The sequence below is a fragment of the Grammomys surdaster genome, unplaced genomic scaffold, assembly GCF_004785775.1.
Source record: "Grammomys surdaster isolate TR1022 unplaced genomic scaffold, NIH_TR_1.0 126531, whole genome shotgun sequence".
Lineage (NCBI taxonomy): Eukaryota > Metazoa > Chordata > Mammalia > Rodentia > Muridae > Grammomys > Grammomys surdaster.
In genome coordinates, this window is record NW_021621323.1 from 12,669,466 (window position 1) to 12,691,089 (window position 21,624).

A 21,624-nucleotide genomic window follows, 5' to 3' on the forward strand; every position below is an offset into this window, starting at 1 on the left:
TTGTCTTGGCAAGACTGTTTACAGCTTGTTTCCTACTTTCAATAGATTTTTTTTCTCTACAACCAATCAATAGTGATTACAATTATGTGTCAGAATACAGCAAGGCGTATGGTGTCTTGAGACATTACAGTCTCCCTTTGCAAAAGAGACCAGGAGAGAGAGTAAAGGGATGACTCCATACTGCACAGCCCAATAGTTAAGCCAAACAGTTGCCAGTGACCAACTCAGCAGTCCCATAGGGAAGCCTGACAATCAGGATGTATCACAGTGACTGTTCGGAACCTAGTTGATGAAATGGGACACTGTTCCTCCTCAGAACAAGACAAATGCTCAGAATCTATGAAGTAAAAATATCTACATAAAATATGTCATTGATGAAAAATGTTTACATGCAGAGATCTTAACCCAAGAAGAACGTACGTTGGGCCCTGTGCAGTTCATCTAGTATGTACAAGTGCTGCAGGGGGAACCTGAACACCTGCGTGAGCATCTGATTATTTCACCAGGCCTTTTGTCTCTTCTCTCAAGTCCCTGTTAGAAATCCCTCGCTCTGACACAATCACGAGAGAACCAGTTTTTCCAATGATTGTCTTTTAGTTCCACAGAGCAAGCCAGGACTCATCTGATGTGTTTCACCATCCCCCTTCAGGAGAGGGTAATGACTGCAGCCCTTCCCTCAGAAGAGGCTTCACCCCTGCAACTTTCCCCGCTCTGTGTAACTAGCGGCGGAGTGAGATTGACATGTCTTTCTCCCAAGGTGGTCTTCTCTAAAAACCACAGCAAAATGATCATCTGCAAGTCGAGCCCACAGTAAGGAAAGCTCAGGGAAGCCTCTGAAGTGGAAGGTCTAATCCCATTGTCTTGATTGCCTTCCTAATTACAGGCTCCAATCACAGCCACAGCACTCAGGAATGGCAAGAACTCCGTGCCTCTTCACCATACCTTGTCTCCATCATTAGGCCCCTGTTTAAATCCAGTGCAGAACAGTCTCAAATACATGCTCTTGCAAGGACTGACATATCCAGTCAAGTCAGAGTTTTAATGCCTCCTTCATCTGTCTCCTTTCTCCCCAGGATACCTTTCTTTCTCACAAGGAAAAATAGTCAGTCTCTCTCTCTCTCTCTCTCTCTCTCTCTCTCTCTCTCTCTCTCTCTCTCTCTCTCTCAATAAAAGGAAAAACTCATGAGTACCAGTCACCTTCTATAAATAGACTCTGAGGAATAACAAAGCAATCCAGGTTCTAAAGCCACCAGGGATTTTGTTTTCTCTGCTCATTTTTCTAAAATTAAAATGACTGAAAAATGAGTGTACGACACAAGCAGATTCCTGACCCTTTGGCTGGAGAGTGGGCAGAGGCAGTTGTGAGAATAATACAGGGTTCATACACTAAAACAGAGTGACTGGCAAATATTCCTGGGGGAAATTCACAAAAAAAAAAAGAAGAAGTCATTCCAGAAGACCTCCGTTGAAGAAAACACACAGGTGTCCCTCAGCCAACACATTTCCATATCAGCATTTGAAGGAAGAACCCCAATATCTCCCAAAAACATGCCTCTGTCTAAGACATTGTTCTTAGAAAGAACCCAGGAAAGTTTTATTAGAAACAAAGTTTAGAACATGGGGCTTTGAAATTCAATAGCAAGTTCTATTCCATTTGCTTAACTTTGCAAATACTGAGGTCCTTTCTAGAACCCATGAAAGGCATGAGCCTATCAGCCTGCAAGGCAATAAAAATGGAAGGCAGAGACAGAGATGCTGATTGTGGACTGACTCTCTGGTGCCTGTAAGATGTAGCCAGTGGCCCCCACCTCCAAACACCCCTTAGACTCTAGGAACAAGGTGGCCCAACATCCACTGGAGATAATTCAAAATGTGCTAAGAAGAGTATTCTCATGAGAGAGTGTGTAAAGTTACCATCCTCCAACCAAACTTGGAGATTAGGAAAGCAGGAGGGAGAGGCAGCATCCACACCTGCAACATCCACACCTGCAGCATACACATCCGGAGCATCCACACCTGCAGCATTTACACCTGCAACATCCACACCTTCAACATCCATACTTGCAACATCCACACCTGCAGCATTTACACCTGCAACATCCATACCTGCAACATCCACACCTGCAACATCCACACCTGCAATATCCACACCTGTAACATCCACACCTGCAACATCCACACCTGCAGCATTTACACCTGCAACATCCACACCTGCAGCATCCACACCTGCAGCATCCACACCTGCAACATCCACACCTACAGCAGTAGCAGCTGGCCCATTGCCTCACTGAAGTGCAATACTGTGAATCCAACTCAGCTTCTATTCTTTGGTTACCTTTTAATTTTCATTTTCTCCAGGTAGTCCTGTGTTTCTAAAATGGCTTCTGAATGAGAAAACAAAATAATACTGCGAACAGGCAGAGGAGCGTAGAAACTTACCAATTTTCTAGCCTTTATAGTGGGAAAGTCTTTCTGTCTTCATTCTGATGGGCTTGTCCCCTCCTCCCCAGAAAGGACAATAAGCCATGAGAGGAGTGATATCCTCATGATGTCACACAGCAGATGGAACTCAGCACCACTGCTCTTGGAGAAAGGTCTCATCTTCTTATATCCTTCCCTTTCTGAGCGGTTTTGTACAAAAAGCCCATCTCTGAAAACCAACAACTAGTTAAGCCAGCCTGTATCAATTAGAGTAAAATTCATCCAAAGTGATATTTGTGAGAGATAGAGGTCCATCTGACTCTTTCTTTTCCAAGATCATTTTGCCCAGATACCTACCTGCTTTCATATGTAAGTATATGTACCTTGCCAGGCTTGGTGTCTCACACTTGTAAGCCCCTTACCCAGAAGCTGAGGAAAGAGGATTATGAGTTCCAGGCTAGCTGGAGCTACATGACAAAGACTTTGTCTCAAAAATGTATACAAAACACATGCAAGTAAGTATACACACCACACACACACACAGCTTATTCAGACTATGTGTAAGTATATAATTTAACCTGACTTGGAACACAGATTTCTAAATCTACTTTACCACTCTATATTCTTAAACATAATGTTTCTGAACACTGGATAATGTTCTTTGAAGTAAGTCATTCCAAGCATAATGGTTAGCTTACACATAAGGAAACTGAGGCACCCAGACAGATGGCGTCTATCACTACACTTCACAGTTAAGAGGCTACTGTTGACAATACTGAGAGACCACAGGACTCGTCGGTTACAATGCTAGATTAAGACCTTCGTGTTCTCCCAGGTTCATGCTTGATCACAGAACCACCTTGTCATTCCCGCAGAGTCACGGGGGTGAGGAAATCTTCTAAAATGTCACAGACTTTAAAGAAAGCCTATCTTTATTTGATTGGCTCTTTATCTGAGCCCTCCCTAGCTCAGATCAGCTGTCTGCATATTTCTATGTTTTGGGTATACTCAAGAGCATGAAACACAAAAATAAATCAGTCCATAATGATTATCAGTCTGAATGTCACTAGAACACAAAAGAAACTGCCACACGGAACAAGGGACATTAACATTCTTTCCTATCCACCTGGAGAGAGCAGGGCTCAAACTCTGCTTGTCTGACCTTCTATTAACATGGCAGCACAGAGAACGCAGGCATAATCTGGACCCTACTAATACTGAGGGAGCCAGCCCAAGGATCCCTCACCACTCACCCTCCCCACAAGCCCCAGGGTCTGTAAATTTCTGTTTTATTAATCTGCCCCCAAATTCTTTCAAAAACAATATAAAGACTAAATTAATGACTGGGCAAATGGAAACAAAAAGCGTTAGCTTTGACTTTAGAAAGAACTGACACTGACCGTTCTTCTGACATTTATTAGGTGGGTGACACTATGCAAGCAGCAGCCTCTCTAAGCTACTTAACCTCTCTGAGCCGAGATGCCTCGTCTGTTTAAAACTGAGCAGGACTGTCTCCTCTTGAGATGATTAAAAGAGAATGCACAGAAAGCACCTGGTACAGGGTAGACATCTAGGAATTTTAGCGGTGACGGTGTCTAAGCAGCCCAAGTCACCAGTAAAACCATTCTGCAGCAGTGTTGTTGCAGAGAGCTAGCCTGGCTAGATTCATCACAGGCAGATGAAGCATTTTATTGGGTACTTTGGAGATAGTTTGCAGGTTTCAAATTATTTTGTCTAGCATTTATTTCATCAGAATTCAAAGATGGACAAAAGGTCAGATATAACACTAGTTCTCTACTTCTTTCTAGCACAGAAATCAAGGCGCCTTTTGCTGCCCCTGGAAGAAGAGACAAAAGTTCAAGCTTTCCTTAATATGATTCACAGTGCCTTCTACATGATTTAATGTAGTAGTCAGGCTTTATATCCAGTTACTCTAAAGTACTTTTTCTTGAGACATTGAAGAGTACTTTGTTAGAATGTGTGTTCCAAGATCCAGCCTGTTGACACCATGTGATATTGTACATGCTGCCTAAAACTGCTGAACTATAAATTCTCATGTCAGATGAGCAGTCTGAACCAGGTTCCCAGATAAGTGGCTCCTTTCACCACATCATGAACCTTGTGCGTTAGAGACAGTGGCAGTAGGGGACAGGGAGAAACCCTGGATGTAGGAGAGATGGATTTTAAAAATATTATTGTCTTTAACGTGGATATAAGTGATCCAAGACAGGCATCCAAGTTCTAAAATCCTGTGTTCTTAGCACATGCGCATTCTCTCAGAGGCTTCTTTTCATCTTTTCTTTATCTCTATATTAACATAAAAGTTTCCCTATACTAAGCATTCAGTAATTGTCAGTGAGGAGGCAAGCAAACGAACACATAAACATGTTTAAAGTTCAAATGCCATAGCTGAATAGTCAAAGAATCATCTTGGATTTGGTGCCTTGTACACTTTAATTCCAACTCTTGGGTGCACAGCAACCATGATAGGCAACTAGAAACATCTCCAGGGTGATCTCCTGCGAGATCAGGACTCTGAAAACAGCAGCAATGGTGATTGATCACCAGATGGAAAAAATGCTACGATTTACTCTAGAAAGGAAAGTAAATGTCATTTTCTAGGCTTCCATTTAAAATAAAAAGGTAGTGGAATAATCAGCCAAATGCCAAGGAAATGAATTCAATATGCATAGAAGATAGAATTCCAGTCAAATGGCAGACTTTAGAAGTCTGTATCGTCACATGGGAGGGAATCAACAGCAAGGCTCCAAGAACTTCTGTTTTAGTTTTACACTTACTTTGGATGTAGCCGCAAACTTTGCAAACCATATGAGGAATACTTTCTGCTGGATATTTCTAATTTGATCTAATTGTTCTAGACAGTTCCTTATACCACGTTACGCACTATGCACATTAAAGATGGGCTGTGGGTAGGGGAAACTACTCCAATGGGAATAGAAAACAAAAAACGAGGGGAAGTTTCTTTAAAACTGAAATGAGCTATCCCATGCCAAACTTTGCTGCTCTATGCATGAAAAGGGCGTGCGAGACTAGTAGGAAACACACTGCAGTTTGGTGTTGAAAGGGTGAGCTCTGGGTACCTTTAAAACAATTTGACTAATCTCTACACCTTTGGTGCTTTTTACCATTTAAATCTTGCTAACTTGGAGGCTAAGTACATAAGTGGTGTTTCAATGAAGCTTCATTTAGGCCAGTTCATTGTAAGGTTGTGCTAAGCTCCCTGAGTATGGTTCTACTACCAGACTTTTACATGTTTCTCACAACAGAGAATACTGGCAGGTCCCTCAGAGCCTCCCTTCTTCTTGAGGAGTATTTTGTCTTGCTAGACCAAAGCCACTGCTTACTCTTTCTGAGTATCTTTAGGAAGACTCACAGGATAACCTATATGTCCACTGAGCTCCAGCAATCAGAAATCCCAGGTTACACTAACTTCTAATTGCTAGAGAAACATCAGAGATCAGTGGCGCACATATAATTGCTTGGAATTCTGAAATGTAACTGCTAGTCTGTCAAATATTCTGTTCCGGATCATCCAGCATACACTGGCAAATGCTTTAGCCACCTCTTGATGCTGACCCCCATAATGTCCCCCATCAAAATGGCTGGGATATTAAGGCAGAAACATTCGAAAGAAGAGATCACCAGATTCAACCACTTAAAACCAATCACAATCATCCATGATAATAATCAAGTGTTGGAGAGAATTTCAAGTTTTTGGAAAACATGTAGCCACCACTATATCCATCATAAAGAGATGGTAGAGATGATAGATAGATAGATAGATAGATAGATAGATAGATAGATAGATAGATAGACAGAAAATATGAATCAGAGAATCTGACTTATAATGAAATGGGCCGTAATGACCAGCACATGTTACAAAATTGACAAAAGATCCAAAAATGAAAAACAACACAATGAACTTTAGTGCAGCAGAATACAAAAGGCTCATTAGCATGATGCCAGTTCCACATTACAAAACAACTACAGCTTGTCATATTTTCATATGGATTGCAAAATATCCCACAACTATACAAAAAGACTTTTAAAATACCCTCTTTTCCAAGTGCCTGACTGTGTGAGAATGAATGTTCTACTACTTCTCTCCTCAAAATCACACAGCCTTAGACCATGTGCATGGAGAACCCCAGCTGCATTCTATTAGGCCAAACATTAAAGGGATGTGGGAGAATGTAAAACAATGCACCCATCTCCTTGGGAGCAATGCTTTCATTAAAAACGTGTCCCATATTTTAACATGTAAATGGGCTTACTCTTATTTTTAGTGAAGTAATAATGTCAAAATCATCATTAGATTAATTTCATATATGATTAAATATCAATAGATATAACCCACATAAGTATATAACCCTGGGAAAAATAATTTTTTTAAGAGTGTAAGGGGATCCTAAGAACTGCTGTCTTAGATCTCTCCTCTCTCTCTCTCTCTCTCTCTCTCTCTCTCTCTCTCTTTCTCTGTGTGTGTGTGTGTGGTCTGTCTGTCTATCTGTCTCCCTCTTTCTCTAATAAACTATTTGACAGTTTCTAACACTCTAACAAGAGTAAAGATTTATAACTAAATTCTCACACTTATTAGTGAAATACAATTTTAAGAGGTTTTGAACATTTTATTAAATCATTTAATAGTTACAGATTTGTCATGACTAATGTTCCCATAAAAAATAATACTGAAGGTGTCTCCTCATAATCACACGTATAGATGGCACCTATAGGGCCTCACTGCTGATTGATTTGCAGTTCTCTAGTGACACGCTACGTGGAGCATCTTCATACATGTGCATCTGTCATCCGTGTGTCTTCTTCAGTGAGGTGTCTGTTCACATCTCGCGCCCAAAGATAAAACTTGCTTGCCTTGAAAGTTGTGATCAGTATGTCTTCTGTTCATCTGGGCTCCACAAATAAGCATAGCACATTACTAGGTCTGTCTTAATCCCCACACAGCATATCTAAATCCCCTTGACTAGTCTCTGCCCACAATCAGTTCTTCAGCCCACTTACCAACGTTACTTCCTTCTCCATTTCCTCCATTGTCTTCTTTCTAAGAACTCATAATCAAACAGCTAACTGCCAATATGGTCCCTTCCCTTCCTGGATGAGAGGGATCTGTTCCCTGCTCTCCTAATACAAAGGTTAGAGTAGCTGTGTGCATTGATCCAGTATTTACCTCAGTCACATTCAGGTTTCTACAGTAGTGACTGCTCTTCACTGGAGCTTTTCAACATGCCGACCAGTCTCTCATATTTAAGCTTCAATATTGTAAGGTTGATCTCCTGGCATCACTGGTGTGTAAGACCATAGGAAGGCCTGTGAACAACACCCCATCACAGTGGATGCACACATTTTCACTGTTTCAAACAGTGAGATTTAGTTGCCTGAATTTAGTTTGCTTGACACAACACCTGATCTTATGTTCAGAGCACCTCACTCTCCCCAACATTTCATTTTTCTTGTTAAATGCTTATTGCTAGTGTGCTCTTTAACAAGGAAAATGTATGGTTCTGGAATTATTTTTTTGTTGGAGAGCACTTTTATATATTTAAAATGGAAATGTTTTCATTGACATGACAGGTTGTAAAAAATGTAATTTTGATTCTGATACTTTTCCAACTACTGATGGGTGTTAGTTCCAAATACTCAGCCTCTTGAGAGGAACAAATACTATTAAGAAGAAATAAGCAAGGAGTTGCCCGAATTCAAGAGCTACTAGACAATTAACTGAAAAAAAAAATCTAAGCACAATCTTTTGTCAAAACACAGTAAAATAAAACATCACAGGAGCAAATTCAAACTAAGTGGAACTCTGTTTTTCTTCAGCCCATTCTCTTTTTTTTTTCTCCAAGTTACATCCTATAAAATGTGCTTTTAAGAAGAAACAAACAGGGCTGGTGAGATGGCTCAGTGGTTAAGAGCACTGACTGCTCTTCCAGAGGTCATGAGTTCAAATCCCAGCAACCACATGGTGGCTCACAACCATCTGTAATGATATCTGATGCCCTCTTGTGGGGTGTCTGAAGACAGCTACAGTGTACTTATATATAATAAATAAATAAAAAAAATTTAAAAAAAAAAAGAAGAAACAAACAGAAAATTAGGCTGGAGACAAACCATAAAACATTATATTAAATGGTGATGTCATCTATAGTGGAGAGAAATTAATAAAAAAAAAACACGTCTTTCACATATTCATATCCTGTTCTACAACCTACATCCTCCAAGATCCACCTTCTCCAACTTAATGTCTGGGTTTTTGTTGGTGGTGGTGGTAGTGGTTGGTTGGTTGGTTAGTTGCTTTTGTTTTGGTTTATTTTTCTGTATTGTTTTTGTTTGTTTGTTTGTTTGTTTGTTTGTTTTGGTCATCTATGAGTCCAGTGTGTTCTATGTGCTCAGCATAGTTATATGGCCAGCCCCAGGCAACCAAATGCATTGACTCCTCATTACAACTTTGGAACAAATACAAGTTCCAAGAGAAATAAAGTTGCATACAGTTAGCTCATGTTTTCATATTTGCCTTATAAAAATCACATCATTAATTAAGAAGTGCAATAAAATAATAATAAAATAAATATGCACTTCTATGTTCTCAATCTGTATGAAAAATGCAATACTTGGATTAAGAAGATTAAAAATACTCCAGTCTAAATATTCGCTACTCATGTTGAAAATTCCTAAAAATGTATATTTTATTTTCAATGGAATGTTTTAATATATTTTTATTAACTGAGAATGTCATACAATTTATTTTTTATCATATTCATACTTCATTCCTCTCCCCAAATGCTCCAAGATCCCCTCCCAACTTCATGACCTCATTTTTTGTAATAACCATTGAGTCCAGTTTTGCACTGTCTACATGCTCAGAGTTGGAGGGCTATCCACTAGAGTATGACCATTCTACCAAGGGAAACACCCTTAAAGAAAACTGAACATCTCTTCTCTATAAGTCATCAATTGTTAACAGGTCTGAACTCACTCATGACCTTCCCCACCTCCATGCTAAGGGTACTGACAGCCTTCATCTTCCGCAAGTCTTCTGCAGGTAACCACAGGTTTCGAGTTCATAAGTACAATGGTCCTGTCATGTCCAGAAGAGACTGTTGTGTTAACATCCTCCCTGACTTCTGGCTATTAGTCTACCACAGGACTATTCTTTTAAGAGTTGTGCTAGTTTGTTTTATGGCAATTTGACATAAGCATCATTTTGGAAGAGGAAACCTCAATTGGAAAAATCCTCTCACTTGATTGGCCTGTGGGCAAGCCTGTGGTACGTTCTGCTGGACTGATGATTGATGTGAGAGGGCCCAATGCACTGTGAGTGGTGCCATCTCTGGACTAGTGGTCCTGAATGCTACAGAAGAAGACAGGCGGAGCAAGCCATGGAGAACAAGCCAGTAAGCAGCACCCCTCTATGACATCTGCGTCAGTTTCTGCCCCGACGTCCCTGGATGGTGGAATGTATGTGAACTGCAAGGTAAAACAAACCCTTTCTTCCTCACTGTGCTTTCGCTCATGGTATTCATCACAGAAGTAGAAGCCCCGACTAAGATAGGTGTCCATTCTTTTAAAAGGTATCCATTTGTCCTTTAAAGTTTCACTACTTTTCTTTTTAAAATAATAAAATTCATCACTATAATTTACGGAAGATTATGGATCGCGCAGCATTTCTCTTTCTAAAAAAATAAAATACACTGACCTTAGATTTCAGTCTCCATAGTAGGCCATGTTTTCTCAGGGGCACTGTAAGCATTACTACATTGGCTCAGCAACAGTTGCTCTGGATCCCTCTGTAATGGGTTTCCCCCCCACTTCCTTGAACACTACCACAAATGCCACCCATTGTCTGAGCCCTAGTAATGTCTGGCCTACACTCACATAATTACAAATTACATATGACATAGCAAAAAACAATCCTTCCTACATTAATTTAATGAACAACTGACTGCCATTAGCTAATAGTAAGTCACTGAACTGAGTAATGTTTGTGGAGTTTCGGGTAGTTTTGGTATGTTTTAGTCTCTTGCTTCAATTGACCAGAGTTTCAAGTAACACACATTTATCATTTTCCAGTATCTGTAGAGCATCGCTGGTCCTCAGGGTATTATAAAACTGTAATCCGGACCTCAGCTGGCCCACGAACTCACCTGGGGCTTGAGAGACCCACTTCCCAACTCACATAATGGTTGGAAGCATTTTGGTTTCTTGCACATATACTCTGATGGCTCTTGACCCAAGACCAATCTCAACTTCCTGATTGACACATGGCCCTCTCTATACTGGAATGTCACAGCAGAATATCATAATTCACCAGGTAGTGGTGGCACATGCGTTTAATCCCAGCACTTGGGAGGCAGAGGCAGGCAGATTTCTGAGTTTGAGGCCAGCCTGGTCTACAGAGTGAGTTCCAGGACAGCCAGGGCTACACAGAGAAATCCTGTCACAAAAAAAACAAAAAAAAAAAAACAAAAAACAAAAAAAGAATATCATAATTCATCAAGCCCAGAAAAAGAAACTATTCTTGCCAGACATGCAATGAAATCTATAATCACATACACACGATCATTTACATCTGGTCACCTTTATCGTTGTCTACATGGATAGAAGCAAATGATAGCACACACGAGCCAGAAGCATTAGCCAAAGGCATGAACACCAAGAATTAAAATCATAGAAACTACAAAAGCCTCTCTGCTAAATCTACTGTTTCAGGAGGAGGGAGCATGGTTATCAAGTCAAGATTAGTTTCATGTTGGTTCCAGACACCCTAAGGCTGCATACACGGTGCTACAAAGTATATGTACACTCTAACATGAAATTGCAATAATGAATATACAATGTTGGACATGAAAGGAAACTTTCTTATTGTATAAATCCAATATGTGACCAAAATCAGAAGGCTAATCTGCCTTTGTCTCTAGTCAAAGTGCTTTTCAGAGGCCTACATAAATAGTCTTAGGGATGGTAAAAATTGCATAAACGCTGTTTATGGAAACAACTGGATCTGGAAAAGATAAAATTTAAAGCGTGGTTCAGCATCTCGGTCAGCCCCCATCACAGTTATCCTCGCAGGTGACACCCTCCAGAAAGTCTCAGGGGTCACAGTTTGGATAAAATTCAACCAGAAACAACGAGTTTGTGATGCACCAAATCCATAGAGTATTTGGTTAAGAGTCGAGGGAGCTCCAAAGACTAGAACTCCATAGAGAAAAGATCTGAGGAAATTTTGAATGGCAATCTGTTCCCACAGTTTCACTGAGGTGATCTCTATACATATCGAAGCACTTAACCAAGAATGATCTCATGTAAATTAAGTCGAAATTCCAAAGGCTATGTCGGCTGAACCAGTATTCAAAAGTGGGACTAGATTTAATGAAGTCTCAAAGTGAGTTTTCTTTGGCATGTCTCAAGCTGGTTCATACAAGTCATCTATCCAATAATCTTTAAAGACATACCTACAAAAAATTAAATTTGTTCTCTTTAATGGTTAAACTTGAGAACTTTCTAGCATTACATTTAGTAGAAATTGCACTTTGAACTTTGAGTGTAATATGCAATAAGATATTTCTCAGAATTATGGCCATTAGCAGAGAGGCGGGACCCAACTAGCTACATAATCAGGGGGAAATTACAGCTATTCTAAGCACCACATAATGCAGAACGATATTTGGTAGGTTAAGGGTATTATATGCATTCCCCAAAGCATTTTGCTTGATAATGGGTTTATATGATCATTTCTCCACTACAAATGAAGGAATGCTGGATCCTACTTGACTTCCCTGTATGTTTCTATATGACAAAGGATCTGGGTTTTTTTCATACTAGACGAGTTTGAAAAAAACATAGTAATCTTAGGTCAACAATTTAATAAATTATTTAAAAACAAAAGTCTAGTTGCCTAACTGGATTATATGATTTATCTCTTCAAAAACAAATTAGGTTTGCCTCAAAGTAACAGGACTCTGCATCACTGTGTTAGAACTAAGCCAGTGTCTCATTTTCCTGAGAAGACTTGATGAAAAGGGTCTGGATATCCTTTACATGTACGTCTCAAATGTCTATAACTATAACAACACCTGTTAGAGTTGGTGTCAGTAAACATTAGCTGAGAACCAGGAAAGATCTCCAAAGCCACAAGGTCTAACGCATACATGGGTTTCCTCCTCCCCTGCATTCTAGCCAAGAGTCTTGTGATTGCAGAACATGTTAGACATGTGACAAAATCTTATTCATATGAATTAGTTTATCTCTCTCTTGAAGAAGTATGCTCCATGACCATCAGTATCCTTTATTTAATAGATGTCAAACACAGGCTCAAAGAAAAAACAATGAAGGATAGGATGGAGATAGGGCAGCAAACTGATGTCACTGGCAAGTCTGTTCCGTTCAACGCAATTCCGTATGCCTGACACCATTTTAGGGACTGATATGATAGAGAACACCTTCCCTATTACACGCCAGCATAATCCCTCTGTCTCTGAATTAGAACTTCTCCCCTTGGCAGATAAGGGTAACAGGAGCCTGAGTAGCACCAAGGCCCCCATTTGATAGAAGGCTGTCATGGATCTCTGACTGATCTGTGACAAGCCATTCTGTGCTGGGCAGAATGCATGTTCTCTGTCCTCGAGATTCTGACAAAGGCCTCCTGACATTGGTGTCTCCAGTCATTACCACAAAGGCAATTTTAAAGAGAGACACTATAGTTGCTAAGACAATGTTTATATAAAGGCTGTATATGTGTCAAGAATGAAAATGACAAAATGGGCCACATTTCAGGAGTTCTAAAGCCATTTGCCATTCCTCCTGCATGGCTCACAGCACAAGGAGAAACAAGGAGAGGAAGTCATGTTTAAAGGAGTTATTTTTATTTATTTATTAGCTTTCATACACAATGATATATCATGGCATCTTCTATACAGAAACAGAGTGGAAGGGGTTTTAAAATCATGGCATATTTCCTCAGCAATGTTTCTTTCTGTCAACAATATTCTTTGTTTTGAGAAAGAGAAGATAAGAGCAAAAGAGTCAAACTGAGGCTCAGAACTCATTTATTATGTCAGCTGTCTCAGAACCAGTTGATTTGAAAACTAAGAAAGACTTTTTAAGGTATTGGAGAGATGGCTGAGCTGTTAAGAGCATCTCTTCTAAAGAACTGGGGTTCGATTCCCTGCACCAATGTAATAGGCTCACAACTGTCAGTAACTTCAGTTCTAGGGTCATCAACTCTCTTCTGGCCTCCATCAACTCCAGGCACACATGTGGTGCACAGACATACATATGGATGAGACACTAATATACATTAAAAGAATTTAAAGAAAGAGTTTTTAGAAGAGAAAAATATACCCTACTCTCAAAGAGCTTTCTAGAATGTACAGAGCCATAGCTGGAAGACAGAGATCACAAGGTCTACACCAGAAACATTAAACATCGTTACATGAGAGCCATTCCCCAGCTCTGTAGGAAACTAAGGCGGGACAGTCATCCATGAGGAAGACTTGATGGTAATCACTTGAGAGTGAATAGGGAAAGCTGTTTGAGTAAAGGTCTAATGCTCGGTCTCCTTAGGGTCAGTGACAGTTGGAAGGAATGACTAGGTAAGGAGCCATCTCTACCTGTACAGATAGAAACCCAAAATGTCCTCTTAGAGTGCTTCTTGGTGATCCCTTTTTGATGGGATTTGTCCAAGGTATTTGAAGAATGGATCCCATAAGTGAAAGATGATTGCCTGACTAGCAAGAGTACAACCCAGCAGCCAGCTGGAGAAGTCTTCCATCCAACAGTGTGCCTACAGAAGAGGTATCTGAAGGAGATGTAGATAGTTGCACCTGGGAAGTTTCCCAAAGAACTCTAGGACCCCAAAGTGCTATGGATATGGCATCAAAGAATCCATTCCAACCATGAGGAGAACAGACACAACTTCAGAGTCAAAAGCCTGTGGGACCCAGAATAAACACGAAATAAACTTTAGTTCTGTTAGCAAAGTGTTCAAAAACAAAACCAAACAAAAGCTGTGTAATAATGGATAATATCTATAGGCCAAGAGAAAGTGTGAATTTAGCAGCAGAAACCAAGGTCTATGAATATGACCAGAAGGAGTGACCCCATCAGTGGGAGCCACAGAAAATATTTCCAGAAAGAAACATAACAGTCACTATTACCCGTCCCAGATGACTGTAATTACAGAATCATGATCAATGTCTTAGCTACATATATAATTATAATTAACTAAGTTGCTAGCCAAGAAAACTCTAAAGCTTAGCAAAACAGCATAACATTGACAGTAAAGAATTGGTCCCCATCATCAACAATAAAAGAGAGCTGAGCTTGAGTAAACTTACATTAATTATAGGGAAGCAAAGATTATCACATTTTTGCACACTTGTTATAACTTGTACCTAATTCTGACTTTATCTCTGAACAGCATTTTGTTGATCCTATCAAAATATTGCAGGCTGTATGATAGGTGTCCAGCACATAAAGAAAAAATACATCAAAGTTCATGAATTCTTTTTACAATCTTATAGTAGAATGGAAGTGTTAGAGGGATTGAATGGTACCCACTATATCACTCTGTACATAAATCATTGGTATTTCCCATGGAAATACAATAGAAGGAGGCTGTGGGATGTCAAGTTCACGTTTTTTCGGTCAGTCATATGCCTGATTAAATCATTTTATTACATAGGGACATCCTGGACACTTGTATCATCTGCTGTAGTTTGCTTTTCTGGCTTCTCAAATACACATCTTATGTTCTTTATCAAGGTAAAAAAAAAAAAGTCTACAAGGAAAACAAAGTATATATAAAGGGGTGGACAGAATGCTGCCCAGAGAAGAAACGGTGCTTGAGTTGACTTCATGAGGCAAGGAAGGGTTTGCTCAGAGTATGAAGCTGAATGACAGTGTCCACGGTGAAGGGATTTGATAAGCATATGCAATGAATGTCACTCAGGTGTCAACTTACTGTTGCTTTGGCATTCCACATGATTCTCAGAAGCCAACAGAGAAGGTGGAGATACGGTTGAATAAGTGGGATGGTGACAGACAGCTTTATATGGCTGGCAAGGATGTTGTTCTGAGGTTAAAGGATCAGTTCTTAGTAGGGGAGTGTTATACTCATACTTAGGGATTTGAAAGATGACTGTTGAGGCAAGAAAGAGAATAAATGAGTGGAGTAGAGAAGAGACCTAAGACATGTCTGAGATTTCACACACAAAAAAAATATGAGAGTATTACTTAAGGCAATACTCAGAAGAAACAAGAGCTCTGGGTGGCAAATATTTTAAATATGTATAGTTATCTGTCAGCACAAGTGAGGATGGATGGATGGACGGACGGATGGATGGATGGATGGATGTTTGGATGGACTGATAGATGGATAAATAGACAGATTGAGCTTACAAGAAAGAACAAGATCATGGCAAAGCTAAATTGGGATCTAGTATGGGCACTAAGACTCATCCAAAAGAAAAAGGAAGAATCATAGAAAAGTTAGTGTGTGGAGCTCAGGAACACGTGTGTTTGGAGTCCCAGGGCCATGGAGCAATCAGAACACTTGGTATCAAATGCATGGCTTGGCAAGAAAAGAACTCAGGTGGAAGTGTGCTCTGTGTGAACGGCTGAGCAAAGTCACAGACACCAAAGCACTTCTGGATTTGGAAGTCTAGTCTTCTGGGCAGTTTTTCAGTCAGATACATCAAGAGTGGCTGTAATTAAGAAATAATGGAGTAGATTCTGCCTCTGTTGGAGAAAGAGGGACATGTAACTCAGAAAATCTGGATGAACATATCTATCCTACCCCTCACTGTCGGGGTGACTCTGAGTATATACCTCTTTGCCATTCCTCACTGTTAGAGTGACCTTGAGTGCACATCTCTCACTGTTGGGGTGACCCTGAGTGCAAATAAGACAGATCTTGAATGGAAAAGAAGACTTCTGTGCAGAAATAAACAGCAATGGTCAACTGAGACAGGCTGCCTGTGTTTCCAACATCGTTGCAGACCTGGGCCTTCCTTGGAATTCCTTCAGTCTTTCTTTTTAGTCCCATGAAATACCACTGTCAATTATAATACCTTTCTCTTCCTTTTAATTCACAGTGAGTTGATTTTTTCCAGCAAGACATAATACATAGCTGCAATATCCTTTTAAAAGGAAAAAAATTGCTTTCTCCTACAAGAGTATATGGGTTGTCTTAGACCAACACTGCCATGAATTCAAGACAGGAGAAAAGGAAACGTGATGAGGAATGAGGGTGAGAAGTGGAGCTCTGCTTGTATCAGAGACAGCTAGGTGCTGTCCCATATCTAGTGCCCCTCTTTCCTGAACAGCTCTCCCAAATGCATCCATAATTGTTAAAGCACATTGCCTTCTTACACTATATGATGTGTCTAAGTTAAAGCTAACGAGCTTCAACAGTTAAGAATAGTAGAGGAGTGACTACTAGAAGATTTTTGAAAGACCATTAATTCACTCATCACCCAAACACACTGCACACCACATGTGAACCACACACACACATCATAAACACCACACACCAACAACACACACACCATGCATGCATGCACACACGCACATAGATACATACACACACATACAACCATGAACACATGCATGCACATGCACTACACACACATACACACCATACCATACCACGCACACTCATACACACACCGTTGCTCTTTGCCTCCTTCCTGCAGTCTGGGAGGCAAAGCATTAACTCCTGGCTGTTCTCTTAGCAGGCAAGGTGACTTTGAAGCTATAAGCCATTTATGAAAGGGTGAAATGGGGTGGCAAAAAGAGTCCAAGTGTCTGATGACCATAATAGATAGCAGAAAAGCCCTGGATACTCTTGTCTGTATTTCTTTTCACACAGAAGAGAAACAAGCCTCACTCGTCTAAGGCATTGCCTAGCCATGCCACTAAGCCAACTGTGGTAGATGCTAGAACGCACTTCTCTTGAATTACATAATTCACTCTGCTTTAATTCCTAACACCCCTTTGACACTTACCACAGTAAGCATTTTCTTAAAGTAAAAGAAGATTTACAAAATTCTTCCATATGATTATTTATAGAAGGAAGAGTGACTTGGTGGAGGAACAACCTTTTAAAAATTATGGAAACTGTCTTTGAATAATAGTCACTTTAACATCCTTTAGTAATAAAACTTCAGTCTCTTACTCTCTCTCTCCCTCTCTCTGTAGCCCAGACAGACCCCAAACTTGAGATGTTCCTGTTCTGCCTCCTTAGTGCTGGGAATATAGATGTGTATCACCACCCCCAGCTGAGCATTTGTTCTTGAATCTTTAGAATAAGAGATTTTTAAATAAATGATCAAAAAGTTTCTCCAGTCACCTATCTTCAGTTTACCAAGGTCTGTTGAGAATATCCAAAAGCAGGGGTCTAGAGAGATGGCTCAGCAGTTAAGAGCACTCGCTGCTCTTACCAAGACCCGAATTTGGTGCTCAGCATACACGGGGTGGCTCACAGCTCCAGATCCAAGGAACCCATGCCCTCTTCTGACCTCCATGGGCATCAGGTACACACATGGTACATCCTCATGCATACCTGCATGCATAACACTCAAACACATAACATAAATGAGCCATGTTTTTAATTGAAAAGACCAAAAACCACAACTACTCTTTCTGAGACAACTAGCCCTGTGCCCAGCATTTTAAAAACAATAAATGAATCACAGTAAGAAACCAAGGAGATTGAAAGACATGAAAACCAAGGAACAGAGGGGTTGAATAAACTGTTTTGAGTCATTTCTCTTATACCTGATCTTGCTGGGACTCCAGTCAGGAAATCTGACAGACTCCTGAGTGTACCCATCACCCACCTTGCCAAGAACCCATCGATGAATTGGCACCAATGAAGCAAGAGATGATTTGTTACTCCAGCGCAGAAGCAACGAATCTAAGAGAAGATGGAGATTGTGCCTTTGAACTATCTCTAACAAAATTTCTTCCCAGCATTCAAACACAGTATTGGTGGGAATCTCCCAACACATCTGAGACCCCACAAGGGAGCCTGAAGTCCGCTGCAAGCTACTGTAGAGTGCTATCACCTGAGAGGCCAGACCTGAGAAATAGTCTCAGTATACTCCGAAGAAAACAGGTACTCATTCTGTCAAATAAATATTTTTTTTTACTTTTAAACAAATAGATAAGTGACTATATAACCCTATGTGTCTCTGCTTTTCAAACTGGGGTACATGGTGGTCTCACTACTGGTGGGCAGCAGATGGGCTGTCCTCTGGCATGCCTGGTGTGGCGTTCCTATTCATCAGGAATTCCAGCTACTATTCCTTCTGGCTCTCCTGGTTGTGCATAGATTGGGTTTCATGTAGACAGGCAAAAAAAAAAGTCTCTAAGCTTATTCTACACGAAATATAATATATTTGCCAGATAACCGGGACCCTCATATTAGTCATAAATCAACTGTGTTTATCCGTAGCCAAGAAAGGACTAGAATGCTCTTTCCTCATTTGGAAATCCAATCTGATCTTCACAGTAATTATGCTGCCTTTCGTATGAATCATGGTCCCGCACAACAACTGTCAGTGCCCGGCTCGCTCGCTTGCTCACTGGCTGCTGTGCAGCATTGAGATGATCCTTGCACTTGGGGGTAGGATTTGGGGAGTTATTGAAGTAAATCCTTTTACTCACTAGACTTTCCTTTTTTTGTATCTCGTCTTCAGTCTTTTTGTTCATATTTCACAGAAAACTTCTGGAAGCCGCCATAAGCAGGGCAAGAGCACCCTCACCAATCCCCCAGAAGCCATGGAACTACACTCAAGATGGGAGAGGGCTCTCCCCTTGCTCTCATCCTGGCTTTCCCTCTGGAGTCACCACAAAGCCAGCTCCCTCTTTTATTTATCCTTTCCATCCCTCTGACTAAACAGTTATGTAACGATGATGTGCTGAGACACTTTCCAGTGTAAGAGTATTCATAGCCAGCCATTGTCCAAATACACACAAACCAACGAGTTGTTCTCTGTGCATCCTCTGCAGCAGCATTCTGGAAGGGCTATGCGTAGAGGTGGGGTCTGCGGCCCAGCTACCTTTAGCAATAGAAATCGCTGAAAAATAAGAAGGTAAACAGGAAGCCATCCCTGCTTGGGACCTTCTGGAATATGAGGTGTGCGCTTGGCATTATGACCCACTGCCCTTCACACAGTAACTGCTCAACTGCCAGAGTGAGTTGGAAACGCGTGAACCCAAGACAAAAATGGCAGTCTGAGAGGGCCCACCAATCCAAGGTAGAATGCGAGGAAGCAGGAACTCAGGAGCCACTGAGGCCACCATTATTATGTGTGTGGACACAGAATATAATAATAAAAGGAGGAACTTACCACAATGGCCTTCCCACCAACTCTGCCACAAGTAGACTTTTGTACTGTGGTGGTGAATTATGTTAGTTCTCTGGTCCTCCGTGTTAGATGCTTCCCCAGGCAACCTGTGTATATCTGTAAGATGGTTGGGCCGCTGCTGATGCTGCTGTTGCTGTTGCTGTTGCTGTTGTTGTTGTTGTTGTTGTTGTTGTTGTTGTTGTTGTTGTTGTGTTTTAGTTAGTTTGATTGCTTTACTTTTGTGAACAACAGAGGTCCTCAAATGGACTACACAGTATCCCCCCTCCCCCATCTGAAGTTTCTAGTATGGAGCTTTCCTGACACCTAGTGGCCAGATGGAGGAATCCCTGATTTCTCTATAAGTAATCTAATTTTAAAAGTGTATTTACATTCCAAATGAAATTTTAGTACATTGCTTCACAATTTACCACTTATCCCCTGTGAACTACTGGCTTGAGGGTTAAATGCAACTCTATTCCTATATTGCTCAGAATTTTAAAGTGAAATTGCTATCAACTACGGCTTGTTCTGAGTGTATGTGGGCTCGTCTCAGGATTTTACTATATTTCACTCCTATAAAAGTAACTAAGCTTAAGATAAAATATCAATGGCTAAATCACACAGTAATCTCAAATGAGAGCCTGTGTGAATCAATAAAAACTTTGTATTGTCTCAGAAAATTACAGTGAAAATTTATTCACAAGTAAGTCAACTTTCTATTCCTTTATGCTAGTTAATTGGATTTTTCCTAAAATGGAAAAGTCAAAATAGATTAGAAGGAATTTTTTAGAGAAAAAAGTAGAATAATTAACATGTTGTAACCATTCCCAGTAAGTTCTGCAGTGACTATAATTTCTGTGCTTAAGCTTTAAGAGACAGAGGTGGGGAGGAAAGAAGGGAGGGGAAGAGGGGGAGGGAAAGGGAGAGGGAGAGGAATTGATTTCACGGAACAACGTAAAAATAAGGAGAAATAGCATGTATTTTTTTCTCTTAGATTTTAGTCTAAAGAATTCCAAAAATGCTAGCTGAGATACAAATGGCTGCACCAGTGTTTATCCAAACTGTGATCCCGTGAGTCGGGCTGGCTATAAGAGGGGCCAGGTAGGGCAAGATAGTACTGATGCAATATAGTCTCATCTAGTCCTGGTTCCTGGAATTGTAGGACCTTCTGAGACCATGTCTGGAATGTACCACATCTCTAAATTACCTGCCCAAAGGATGGAAGAGTGGAATCAACCTATATGTCCATTGCCCCATTGGCCAAGCTTTGCCTCATACATCATAAAATTTCCCACTCGTATGGTTTGCTCACATGTATTCAATAGTCTCAGGCTACAAGAGTCAGAAAAGCAACCTTGTATGGCCAGAGGTAGATATTTCTGCTCACTCCCATGCCTCTGTGCTTAACACGATTCTGAAACCATGTCCAATAGGTAAGATCAGGCTAAGTGGGTCTGGGCTGTGGACAGAGGATGAGTACGCAACACTAATGACCTTTTTGTTAACAACAAAGAGGTCATATACATTTCATTGATAGACAATTTTATATTTAATGGACATTGCTAAGCATGTTAATTAAATGATATATTATTGCTGCCTAGTACAAACATGCATAGAAGGGTTTCTTTGTATTGTTATGGGGTTTTTGTTTTGTTTTGTTTTGTGTTTTTAGAGAGCATGCATCTCAACTTGTAGATCTGGCTTTCCTAAAACTGGATATGTAAACCAGGCTGGCCTTGAACTCACAGTGATCTACATGCCTCTGTCTCTCAAGTTCTGGGATTAGAGACCTGCAGCAGCACATCCACTGTATGGA

General features: G+C 40.5%; 1 protein-coding gene across 1 annotated transcript; it reads left to right on the forward strand.

Annotated features, from left to right (window-relative positions):
* Nucleotides 1–658: 658 nt before the first annotated feature.
* Nucleotides 659–2,362, forward strand: LOC114614749 (keratin-associated protein 4-3-like). Its single transcript, XM_028760347.1, has 2 exons — nt 659–810; nt 1,942–2,362. Exons 1-2 carry the CDS (start codon nt 659–661, stop codon nt 2,360–2,362), a joined length of 573 nt encoding a protein of 190 aa, XP_028616180.1.
* The last annotated feature ends 19,262 nt before the right edge of the window (nt 2,363–21,624 follow it).